This window comes from Aotus nancymaae, unplaced genomic scaffold (genome assembly GCF_030222135.1).
Source record: "Aotus nancymaae isolate 86718 unplaced genomic scaffold, 86718_ANA_hifiasm-v0.15.2.pri h1tg000038l, whole genome shotgun sequence".
In the NCBI taxonomy this organism is placed as follows: domain Eukaryota; kingdom Metazoa; phylum Chordata; class Mammalia; order Primates; family Aotidae; genus Aotus; species Aotus nancymaae.
Window position 1 is genome coordinate 5,262,378 of NW_026988452.1, and position 12,418 is coordinate 5,274,795.

The 12,418-nt window shown below is 56.2% G+C and overlaps 1 protein-coding gene across 6 annotated transcripts in view; it reads right to left on the reverse strand.

The window, feature by feature from the left end:
• Window positions 1-12,418, reverse strand: part of DLEC1 (DLEC1 cilia and flagella associated protein) — a 68,664-nt gene that overhangs the window by 6,421 nt on the left and 49,825 nt on the right. For all 6 annotated transcript variants that reach the window (XM_012455658.2, XM_012455660.2, XM_012455659.3 and 3 more), the window contains 12 exons: window positions 10,849-11,002; window positions 10,073-10,183; window positions 9,007-9,137; window positions 8,296-8,487; window positions 5,990-6,060; window positions 5,266-5,417; window positions 2,967-3,082; window positions 2,388-2,458; window positions 799-1,004; window positions 568-684; window positions 357-482; window positions 155-249 (listed from right to left, as the gene is read on the reverse strand). In XM_012455658.2, the coding sequence (XP_012311081.2) occupies window positions 155-249; window positions 357-482; window positions 568-684; window positions 799-1,004; window positions 2,388-2,458; window positions 2,967-3,082; window positions 5,266-5,417; window positions 5,990-6,060; window positions 8,296-8,487; window positions 9,007-9,137; window positions 10,073-10,183; window positions 10,849-11,002 (1,542 nt within the window). The remainder of the gene's footprint in view (window positions 1-154; window positions 250-356; window positions 483-567; window positions 685-798; window positions 1,005-2,387; window positions 2,459-2,966; window positions 3,083-5,265; window positions 5,418-5,989; window positions 6,061-8,295; window positions 8,488-9,006; window positions 9,138-10,072; window positions 10,184-10,848; window positions 11,003-12,418) is intronic.

Below are 12,418 nucleotides of genomic sequence, written 5' to 3' on the forward strand. Positions count from 1 at the left end.
CCACTGCCCATCCGGCCTCGGGCCAGGCTTTCCCTGGGCTGACTTCTCCCAGCCATGCCCGTCCTTTTGCTCGGAGAACCCTGCCTGGCCCCACCAGTGCCTGGTGAGGTGCGCCCCCGCGGGGATGGGAGATGGGGCGGCCCAGCCGACTCACCGTGCAGGCCTCACGTAGCTATGCAGGTCCAGTCTCAGGGGTCCCACCGCAAAGTCCTGCAGGCGACGCCTCTTCCCTGGAATCTCCCTTTCCTCCTACAGATCCCAAGTCTGATCACAGCTGATCCCTGGGCTGAGCAGGCAGCATGCTACCCAGGGGCGGGCAGTGGCTGCGGCCCCCACCCCAGCCCAGGAGAGCTCACCTGGCTGTCCAAGCTCATGAAACCCAGGGCATAGCCAGCACACTCCACCTTGTGCAGGATGTCAGGGCTGAGCACCAGGGGTGAGAAGGAGATGTAGATGGTGCTGCTGCCTCCAGCAGGGACCACCTGGCGTGGATACAGCAGCCTCAGCACTGTCCCTTGCCCACTGGCCGGCCAGTGCCAACAGCTCCCAGCCCCTACCCCAACTCACCACCTGCTTGGGGCTGATAGAGTACAGGCGGCTGGAGGGCACCCCCTCATGTGGCTGCAGGATGACCGAGACGAGCTTCTGTGCTGCCCCGCTGCCAGCACTGGAGCTACCCTCAACCTGTCACCAAGGAGTCGCTGAGATTCACACAGTCACTGAAGTTCCACTAGCCTGCTGGCCACACCTCAGTGGCTCTCAGTGGCCAGACTGACCTGCCCCTCCAACCCTGCTCACCGACTTGTCAGTTTCATGGCTGAATTCTGATGAACTGGAGGGGCTTGGGGACCAGAGGAGGCAGCTACCCTCAGGGGTATCAGGGCACACAAGCTCATTCCCAGCTGCGTCCCGCAGTGGGAAGGGTGGCCCGTAAAACACCAGAAGCTCCACCAGCTGGTCCTCCTTGTCTTCCGGAGCATAGGTCTCCCAGTCCAGGCGGATGTCTGGGGCAGATGTGGGGGGCAGGGTGAGGAATAAGGGAGGAGCAGACGACCCCCCTGGGCCTCTACCTCCTCACACCCCCAGACAGAGATGAGCTGTTCTCCCATACCCAGGGTGGAGAAAGTGCCTCTCTGCCTGTCTAATGCCACTTCCAGCTAATTCTCATTTAAAAAAAAAAAAAAAAAAAGGCTATACAGGCTTATGCCATCTGGTTCTATCACCCGAAGTCATTATGGTCACAAGACCAGGTCCCCGTGTCCAGATGCCTGAATGCAGGCACTCTGCTCTCTCCCCACAGCTGCTTCTCCTTCCAGCCTGTGTGAGGGCGGGCCCTTCCTTCTCCCCATCCATCCAGCAGCCTGCGTCAGCTTTCACGTCCTTCCCCAGCCAGGCTAGCCTTTGGGGGCCGCCGTGCCCACCTCTGTCTCACCAGTATCTTCACATACCCCTTTGAACCCACCTGGCAACACCTAACCCTGAAAAAACTGAACTGTGCCGTCCCTCTGAGTACCATTGGGGAAGTCCCCCAGCTGAACAGATTGCCACCCACATTAATATGTCCCCAATCTAAACTGGGGCTCCACATTGCTCTCTCTCCAGCCTGCACCATGATAATGTCAAACTGTCCCTGCCCTCCTCCGACACCTCCATCTGCCTCCCTACACCCAGCTGGTGGCCTCACCTCATTTCCACAAAGCCCTCAGACTGAGGAGTCCCCAAAGTCCTGTCCCAAACCTAGACATCTGCCTGCATTGAACCCATCTTCCCCTCCCCTCCTGCCTTCGATCCTGTTCCCAGCCCTGCTCAGGGACTGGCGTGGCCAGGGCCCCCTCTTCAGTGTGGCCAGCTTCCTCTCCTAGCCCTTCCTCAGGCCCAGAACACTGTTTACCCCAACATGCCCCCTGGGCCACACTGGCTTACCCTTCCTCTTAGACTCAGCCTACACTCTGCCTCCCGTCCACGGGGAGCCTGGCCCCCTCGATACGTTCCCCCAGCACTCCAGCCTCCCCTTCAGTTGTACTCCACGCACTCCCACGCTGCAGCCCATAGTCACGTCTGACCTACCCATCAGGAGGGAAGCCCCTCAGCAGAGACCCTGCCATCCTGTCCCCGCTGTGTCCCCAGCAGCTCTCAGGCAGCTGAGGTCCTGCTGGCCAGAGGAATGAGAAAGTGGTCCCCCGGCAGTGCCTGTTCCTCCACACAGCAACCCTGATGAGCCCAGGGCACCCATGGGCCCATCCACACCTTGGTAACCACATGCGCCTGGACTCTTGGGTCCTGTTCATGGGCCATCAGCTTCCCCAGCCCCAACTTCCCTCTCAGGCTGGCTCACCACAAGGCACAGCCTGTGGCAAGAGCCCCGATTTATGTCATGTGTGTCTCACCACAGGGGCTGGAGTTATTCAGGCGAAGCGTTCGGGTAACTGTGTCTCCTCCGGAGACCTGGGTGCCGAACCTGGAGGCAGGCAGACGGGATTCAGTACAGCCACAGCCTGCGCACACCTTGCAGGTAGGGAGGAGGGCTGGGGCTGGGGGCTCAGGCACCGGGAGATACCACACCTAAGAATTACTGAGACCAGGGGTCTGGGGCCTTCCCCAGGTGGCACCAGGTGAGCTGTGCTCTGGGGCTGCCCCGTGCCCCAGCATCGACCCACCTGCCCTGAGCAGACTATGCTGATTCCAGTTCAACTGTGCCAGGGGCCCCCGTGCTGGTGCCGACCTCGAGCCACACTGCCTATTCGCCACTTCCGTCCCCCCAAATCCCTCGGAGATGTGCAGGTGGTGGCCATGTCCCCTGAGGCCACCTTCCTTCAGGGAAGTCCTGGCCTGGAGCCCTCTTATAAGGTGGCACCAGTGGTCCCAGGCCAGCTGGGAGTAACAAGCTGACGTGGGCAGCCCAGCCTGGAGGCCAGAGGGTGTCAGGGGCCACCAGGGAGCAGAGCCTCAGGCTGAGCACAGAGCACCTGATGGCTGGTTCCTTCCAGGCCTGGTCAGCAGTGTAGGTGGTCCTCAGGGAGCTGATGGGGCAGCCCACCGCTGCCATGTGCACTGGGATGACTGCCGGCGGCAGGTCTCCCACCTGTAAACACACCCAGCCGTGTGTCACTGCCATCGCCGGCAGCCTCCACATCACCTCTGGGCAGGGCCTCCACTTGCCCGGGGCCCCACGTTTGGTCCCAGCCTCACTGCACAGCACAGCTTTCCGGCCTCCTGCACCTCCGCTCGCCCTCCCGGCCGGGCAGCCTACACAGAGCCCCTGCCTAAGGCCCTTTTTTTTTTCTTTTATGGACACAGGGTCTCATTATGTTGCCCAGGCTGGTCTCAAACTCCTGTCCTCAAGCAACCTCCCTGCCTCAGCCTCCAAAGGTGTTGGGACTGCAGGCGTGAGCCACTATGCCCGGCAAGCCTGAGGCTCTTTGGCCTCGCATAGTCCCTTTGATCAAATTTCTGCCTTTTAAATGAAAAGAACTTTATTACTTTTCTCTGCTAATCAAAAGTTATAAATCTTACTTTTTAAAAAATGTAAGTGTGATAATCACCTCCAATCCTACCTCTGCAATATGACTCACTGTTAACATTTCAGTCAACACGAAAAACATGTAGACACAGATATAAACGGGGAGCGTGCTGCACGCGACTTTCTTTCATAATCTTTTAACAATATAGGATACGTTTTTTTTTCAGACAGGGTCTTGCTCCATCGCCCAGGCTGGAGTACAGTGGCATGATCTCGGCTCACTGCAACCTCTACCTCCCGGGCACAACTGATTCTCCCACCTCAGCCTCCTGATTGGCTAGGACCAGAGGCACGTGCCACCACACCTGGCTAATTTTTGTATTTTTTATAGAGATGGGGTTTCGCCATGCCCAGGCTGCTCTCACAGTCTTGTGCTCAAGACATCTGCCCGCCTCAGCCTCCCAAAGTGCTGGGATGACAGGCATGAACCACTGTGCCAGGCCAACAATATAGGATTAATTTTACTAAGAAAGAGTTTACAGCATCATGTAACAGGCTGTGCAGAATTCCCTTCACGATGTGGGCCACTGCCTTCATCCACTCCTCCGCTGACAGACACGGAGCGGGGGCCCAAAGCTCCCCTGTACCTTTACCAACAGCTTCTACACCATGCTAATGTGTCAAAACCAGTATTTTGTGGCTTTTTACTTTGCATTTCTTTAACTGTCAGTGGTGGTGACAGATTTTCATGTTTACTGGCCGTCTGTGTTTGTCTTTCTTGGAGTTGCCTATTCATATCTTTTGCCCACTTGGGACGCTTTTCCCAAACTTCTTGTTATCTAAGAGCCCTTTGTAGAAGAACACGATCAAGTCTTTGTCATACATAACACACAGAACGCAAAAATCTACTACAGCTAATCTGTTCAATTTACAAGTAGTTTATGAAAATCTATTTAACAGCTTAACGGTAGGATAACCCTATGCGTGTTTCATCTCTCCAGACTAAACTAGGGCTGCCTTGCTGGTTACCTTATCCATCCCTGTATCCTCCACAGCACAGTGGGCCACACGGGAACCCACACACAGTAGGTGCTCCATTCATGCTGAGTGCTGGAGTAATTAAATGGACCCCTGGGTGAGCCCCACCAAGAGCAGGGCGAGAGCAGGGCAAGAGCATGGCTCCGGGAGGCTGCTGCCGTCCCTCCACTCCCCACTCCGCACTCCGCACTCCGCACTCCTCCACCCTCTTCCGCCCTCCGCACCCCGCACTCCTCCGCACCCCGCACTCCTCCGCACCCTGCACTCCTCCGCACTCCGCACTCCTCCACCCTCTTCCGCCCTCCGCACCCCGCACTCCTCCGCACCCCGCACTCCTCCGCACCCCGCACTCCTCCGCACCCCGCACTCCTCCGCCCTCCTCCGCGCTCTGCACTCCTCCGCGCTCCGCCCTCCGCACGCCTCCGCACTCTGCACTCCGCACTCCCTACCCCAGGTCTTGGGTCCTGGCCCAGGCAGGCAGCCTACTGTCTTCTCTGCCCTCCTCGATATGGCCCCAGCCCTGCCCCTCCTGGGAAAAAGTGTGGAAGGTTCCAATGCTCATGAGGACCCCTCCTGCCTGAAATACCTCAGCCAGAACCCGAGGCTGCCTCAGACACGGACGCCCATCCCAAGCTCAGTGGGCACTGTGTTTCAACCTGGTAAGGTTTGAGAGGCTGAGGCCCAGGTGTTGGAGGGGAGAGAGGCTGAAGGCGAGGGCTGGGGTGGACTCCCCACCCCCAGGCCACTGCCCTCCTGTGTGCCCTTACCGTGCAGATGAGACGGTCCCAGTACTCGCCCCACATATTGGCACAGCCTGTGATGTCAACACACAGCTGCTGGTAGGGCCCCAGCATGCCCTGGCAAATGTGGGGGAAGAAAGCAGCTCCTTTCCCATGAGACAACATGCTCTCCATAAAATCTGGCAAAGAACCGGGAGGTGTGGGGAATTCAGGGACTTGGGGGTGGGAGTGAGGTCCAAGCCCTTGGGTGTCAGCAAAGCACTGCTCCCGACAAGCCACCCTCTAGCCTTTCCTTGGTCAGGCTACATATGCCCTCCTGGGAGCCGGAATTGAGGGGCAAGCTACTCAGGGTGCTGTGCGGTCAGCCTCTCTACTCCCTGAGGGGCCAGGTCCCTGTGGGAGCCCTCTGTCATGAGCCACTGCCTATCCCAAATGGAATCCAGGCTCTCGAAGGGAAGTGCCCTCAACAGCAAGAGGCACTGCCAGGTGGAGAGCCTTGGCTGTCTGAGAGCAGTCTCTGGTCTCGGTCCCGCTCCCCAGCAGCTACCAGCCCATATCCACAGAAGGCCATGCCAACCCTGGCTCTGGTCATGGCCTGGGCCCAGCAGGTGGAGAGCCTTGGCCATCTGAGAGCAGTCTCTGGTCCCGGCCCTGCTCCCGGGCAGCTACCAGCCCATATCCACAGAAGGCCATGCCAACCCTGGCTCTGGTCGTGGCCTGGGCCCAGCAGCCCCACCCTGGTGGCTCTTACCCAGCTGCTCTCGCTTGGCCAAGTGCTGTCGCATCCGCACCGTCTTTAGCAGGGCAGGAGGTATGTCGGGGCTTTACAAGTGGAGACACAGGAATACGATCAAGTCAGCCAGGCCTGTCCCAAGACCCGAGCCAGGTTCTGAAGCAACCAGCATCCTACCAGGTGCCCAGCAGAGGAAGGTGGCTCTGCCTGCTCTTCCCAGGGGAGAGCTGGTCAGTTCTTTCCTTTATCTGCTTCTCTGGTCTTTGCGCCCACTATACTCCTACCATCCAAACATCCCGAGCAGCAGGCCACCCGCTGGCTGCAGGGGTTACCTCCCCAGACACCCAGGAGGGCTCTGAAGCAGGACTCCCTGCCCACAGCTCTGTGCCAAGGTTACTCCTGGACGCAAACCCAGCCCAGACCCCCATCTCTAGCCCAGACCTCCATCTCTAGCCCAGACTCCTATCTCTAGCCCACACCCCCATCTCTAGCCCACACCCCCATCTCCAGCCCACACCCCCCTCTGTAGCCCACACCCTTATCTCTAGCCCATACCCCATCTCTAGCCCACACCCCCATCTCTAGCCCACACCCGTATCTCTAGCCCATACCCCATCTCTAGCCCACACCCCCATCTCTAGTTCACACCCCCATCTCTAGCCCACACCCCCATCTCTAGCCCACACCCCCATCTCTAGCCCACATCCACATCTCTAGCCCAGACCCCCATCTCTAGCCCACACCCCCATCTCTAGCCCACATCCACATCTCTAGCCCAGACCCCCATCTCTAGCCCACACCCCCATCTCTAGCCCACACTCCCATCTCTAGCCCAGACCCCCATCTCTAGTCCACACCCCCATCTCTAGCCCACATCCACATCTCTAGCCCAGACCCCCATCTCTAGCCCACACCCCCATCTCTAGCCCACACTCCCATCTCTAGCCCAGACCCCCATCTCTAGTCCACACCCCCATCTCTAGCCCACAGCTCCATCTCTAGCCCACACCCCCATCTCTAGCCCAGACTCCCCATCTCTAGTTCACACCCCCATCTCTAGTTCACACCCCCATCTCTAGCCCACACCCCCATCTCTAGCCCAGACCCCCCATCTCTAGCCCACACCCCTATCTCTAGCCCAGACCCCCATCTCTAGCCCAGACCCCCCATCTCTAGCCCACACCCCCATCTCTAGCCCACACCCCCATCTCTAGCCCACACCCCTATCTCTAGCCCAGACCCCCATCTCTAGCCCAGACCCCCCATCTCTAGCCCAGACCCCCCATCTCTAGCCCACACCCCCATCTCTAGCCCAGACCCCCCATCTCTAGCCCAGACTCCCCATCTCTAGCCCAGACCCCCATCTCTAGCCTAGACTTCCGCAGCAGGCCCGTTTCTGGATTTTCCTGCTGACGACTGTCCAGTATTGGGTAGACACTAGCTTTTCACAATAGAAGGTTAATGCCTTACAAGCTGTTCATGGCTCCCCTTCCATCTACAGCAGTGGTTTCTAAGTTGGGCTCTCTCGCTTCACTAGATTAGGGGGTGAGGTACTCACATAGTGGGCGCTCCATTACATTATAATGCATGATTTCAAGTTAGAGATTTTCAATTCTTGAATATTTAACCATCAGTTCTCCTGAGCCAATGCTAGCTGGTTCTGGCACACCTGTGTGTGTGTGTGTGCGCACGCATGCGCGCGCACACATGTGTACATGTGTATGTATGTGTATGTATGTGTATATGTGTGTGTGCATGTGTATACGTGTGTATGCATGTGCACCTGTGTATGCATGTACGTGTGTGTGTGTGTGTGTGTGTGTATGTGTGAGCAGCACTCTAGATCTCGCCGCTGCCCTTACACACAGTAGCTTTGCTGATCACTAGCCTAGACTCTCCATCTTGTCCCTGGGGCACCCCTTCCCCATCTCTCTCCACAAGTCAGCCCAGGCAGGCTATCAGTGGTCCCTGAAGACTCCTTGCTCCTGAACTCTTCCTCCCACCTCTTGGCCGGCACAGTTCTGCCTACAGTAACTCCTCCCTCACCACCGGCCCATCTGCGTGGTCCATTAGAAGCCTCCACTCCAGCAGGCCAGGCTGAGGAGAAGGGGCCACAATCCCAGCCTCTCCCCGGGCCCACTTGAGGCCTGAGCGGTGGACAGCAGGAGCCATTTCCTCTCTGCCTGACCCCATGTCTACCTGTAAAAACACACACTCTCATGTCTCACACGACCAGCCACTGGCCACCCAAGCCACACAGAGGCTCACAGGGTACACCCCACCCAGCCTCATCTGCCCGGGGAACTGAATAAAGCAAGACTTACAGGCTGGTCTTTTTGCTCAGGCTGTTTTGGGGGCTGCCGAAGTACTCAAACTTGAGGGAGAAGGGGGACTGTATTGGAGAGCGATTGGTGAGGATGAGCTGGCGATTCACACGGGTCCTCAGTGGCACCGCTGAGCCAAAGTCCAGGCGGAGCTCCTTTGGGTGGCCTGGCCACTGATCTGTGCTGAAAACACTGTCCCCTACCCATTGGTACTGTGTAACATGCCACCCTTGGCCCTGCCCAGAGAGCCATCTTTGGGCGGTGTGCAGAAGCTGCCCAGGCACCAGGCTTCATCCTCGGACTCCTGTTTCTTGAGCTGCCAACCACAGACCCACCTTTCCCGCCTGCCCATGATGCTGAGAAAGGCCTCAAACTCTGCACAAACCATCCCTGGCCAGGGGCAGGCGGGCATGGCTTCCAGTTGCTGGGCCTCATGTGGGCAAGCCCAGGTACCCACAGCCCTGTCCCCTGCCATCTTCTGCCTGCCTGGGCACCATGCCTCCAAGTGTGTGGGGGGAACCACAGAGAGGGCAGGGACAGGGTAAAGGAAACTGTCCCCACAGGAGTGGTGAGTGGCTGCAGTAACACTGTGGTGTTTTCCTGGCTGCAGGACTCAGAGGGGCATAGACCAACATGACAGTGCTGGTCCCGGGCGTGGCTACCTCAGTCCTCAGGCCACTGCCACCCCCAGACCCCCAGCCCTGGGCTCACCTGCGATCGGAGCTCTCCTTAGAGGTGGCGATGGCCACTTGCAGTCCCTGGGGCTTCCCAGAAATGCCCAGAACCAGTGGCTTATTCATGCCTGACACGTGACAAGGTAGGGCCAGATGGGTCAGCTCTTCCTATGAGAAAGCCCATCCAGGGGTCAGACCAGGGTCGGGAGGTGAGCCCAGATGGTCTAGACAGCAGAGGGAATTGCTGAAGGAGGATTCAACATGAAGCCTTGACCTCTGGCCAGGCTCATCTCTGTAGAAGCTCTCCAGCCCCTCTGGTGAGCCCAGGACGTCGGCCCACCCTCAGCCCCAGGAGGCCTGGCCCTTTCCTCAGGGATTATGGCTGTCTGAGTCTGCCCCAAATATCTGCCCGCATGAAGGGAGACCCTCAGAGAGTCAGAGGGGGCCTCATCACACTTCCTCTGATGAAGCTGCTACCCTAGAAATCAAACCCTCCCTGAGCAAGAACTGCTCCCTGTCTGGGCCTGCCTGTCTGTTATCCCAGAACTCAGGCCGGCCAGCCCCATATTGGCCGGTGGGGAATTGAGACCTGAGTCTGCAAGTCTCTGCGAGGAAGAAGTTTCTCTTTCCACAAGAACCACAAAGGGATTGCTAGGAAGGGCCCTAGGACTGAGCATCTTCTGCCCTGATGGCCTTCCTCTGGGCCACTCCAGGGGGAAACTGAGCCACCAGTTAGTCTCCCCCAGTAGTACCTGGCACAGTGACTGCTGTGAGCAACAGCTCTGCTATGGATCTCTGGGCAAATCAGAAAGCTGGGTCCACCTGCGGCCACAGAGAATGGCCTGGGGAGGGCAAAAGGTCATGCCAAAGGCCAGGCATGGCCAGTGGGTCTCAGGGCACATCCAGGCCTTCTCCAGGCTCTCTGTGTGTCCCTAGGGAGCAGACCCCACGGGCAATGGGGACCCCAGAACCAAATGCAAGAAATATCTTCCCCACCCACAAGAACCAGCAGTGTGGCCTAAGGGAGGGCCTCCCTCGTGGCACAGGTGACAGGGTTGGAGGATGCCTTCCCAGTCACTCAGCCCCCACACTGCCTTACTCACCTGGGTATGAGCAGTCAGCTCCAAGCTGAGCTGGCACTCCTCGCTGGGGCCCAGCAGGCCATGGCTGGGGGAGACTGTCACCATGCAGAAATCTGCTTGGTCCCCCAGGAGCTGGCAGACACATGAGTGAGCCTGTTGTCACTTACTGAGCTCCCAGAATGGAACAGTGTCCAGACAGTGCTCAGCACTGCTGCATACAATGCTGGGGACTGGGAGACTGGGACCCACAGCAAAACCGACAGGGCTGGGTGCTGACTTCTGGGGATAAACCACGGTCCCTTCTCTCCTTCCCAACCCTGGATGGACTTTACCACTTGTTGGGAGGTTTTCTGGACTAAAGACACTGCCCCGGAAGGCCCAGAGGACAGGGAGCAGAGGGCACACCCTCCCGGTGCACACGGATGTGGCCTTATCTCCCACGACACTCAGAGCTCCCCAGTCAGCCACAGGCAGGAGCAGCACCACACCTGGGCTCCAACAGCTGCCTGAGCCAGGCATGGGCTGTGCTGGCTGGGAGGCTCGAGCTGTGTTCACCAGAAACTGCTTCTTGGGCAGGAAACTGGAATTCCCAAAAGGCAAGGCAAGAAAAAGCTGGACCAGATATGCTGCTCCTTTGAGGAGCTTTTACATACACTATGGAGCAAGGGACAGGCTGTGGGATGGAGGCTGAGTATCTCTGTTCTGCGAGGATATTTGGGGGACAGTGCCCCCCCAACATGGGCCTCGGTTGCTGAGAACTGCAGACTGCTGTCCGATGCTGTGGGCTCACCACTCACCTTGCCCCAGTGGAACTGGGTAGGCAGGAGTGTGCCATTGATAAGTGCAATGGTCATCTTCGTGGGCACACCCAGGTAGAGATTTCTAACCTCCACCTGGCTGCTCTGCAGGTACACATGGGGCTTCTGTATCTCAGCACACACGGGAAGGTAGCTGGAACATAAGGTAACAAAAGGCATACTGATCAGAAAAGAAGAAATAAAACTGTTCCTATTTCTAGATGTCGTGCCGTCTATGTGGAAAATCCCAAGGTGTCTATATTTTTAGAAACTCTAGAACTAACGGGTGGCTTCGACAAAGTTACAGGGTGTAAGATCAACACACAATGATCAATCACATGTGGAACGTGTGGAAACTGGAATTTAAAATACAGTACCATTTGTAATTGCCCCAAAAGTAGAAATCTCGGGTATAAGAGAAATTGTTGCAAAAATATTCTGGGCTTAATTTGAAGTGGCTTATTTCACTTTTCTTCTGGGCATTTTTCAGAATGGTTACTTCCCCTCCCCATCCCACCCTGGCCAAACAAGAGAGAATTTTTTCCAGTCTTCACCATGAGAACATACTGAGCCCCCAGGATTTTTAAACTCTCAAGCTAGCCTACACTCAGCCACCAGGAATTTGTTGAAGCTGCCATTTAAGTGTTCTTCTGCTTCAGGTAAACTGCTTTGTACTCGGTATTTGTCGATATCTCCAGGTTCTGGGGTGGCCACTTGCCTGTAACCTCAACTCTGAAGATCTAAGAAAAATCATTGTTTCAGTTCGTTTAGTATTTTCTTGTTGTGAGAGAGGAGCTTGATGGGCAACCTCTTTACATGTCTGAACGGCAGAAGGTATTTTGTAGGTGTGATTGATGTTGAAAATCAGTTAAGTAAAGGAGATTATCCTAGATAATCTAGATGGGCCTGATTCAATCAGTTAAAAGGTCTTTTTTTTTTTTTTTTTGAGACAGAGTCACTCTGTCCCCCAGGCTGGAGTGCAGTGGTACAATCTTGGCTCAATGCAACCTCCACCTCCCAGGTTCAAGCAATTCTCCTGCCTCAGCCTCTTGAGTAGCTGGGACTACAGGCATTTGCTAACATGCCAGGCTAATTTTTGTATTTTTAGCAGAGATGAGGTTTCACTGTGTTGGCCAGGCTGGTCTCAAATACCTGACCTCAAATGATCCACCCACCTTGCCCTCCCAAAGTGCTGGGATTACAAAGGCGAGCTACCACATCTGGCCACTAAAAGGTCTTAAAAGCAGAAATGGGGTTATCCAAAGAAATTCCGTGTGTCTATAACAGCTTCATCTTGTCCCCAAAAGTGCCAGCCTGCCCCTCCTGAAAACCTGCCCTACAGATTTCAGGCTTGCCTAGCTAGTTCCTACAGTTGTGTAAGCTGATTCTTTGTAATAAATTTCTTAACACATTATTAAGAAACAAATCTTAAGCCTTGACAAATACAAACACATCAAGGTAAATTCATATGTAAATGCAAAAGACAGAATAAATGTATTTTTGCTTACTTTTCTGTCTGATTTAAAGGGCAACTATATAAACCAATAACTGTAAAACTGTTTTGATGAGC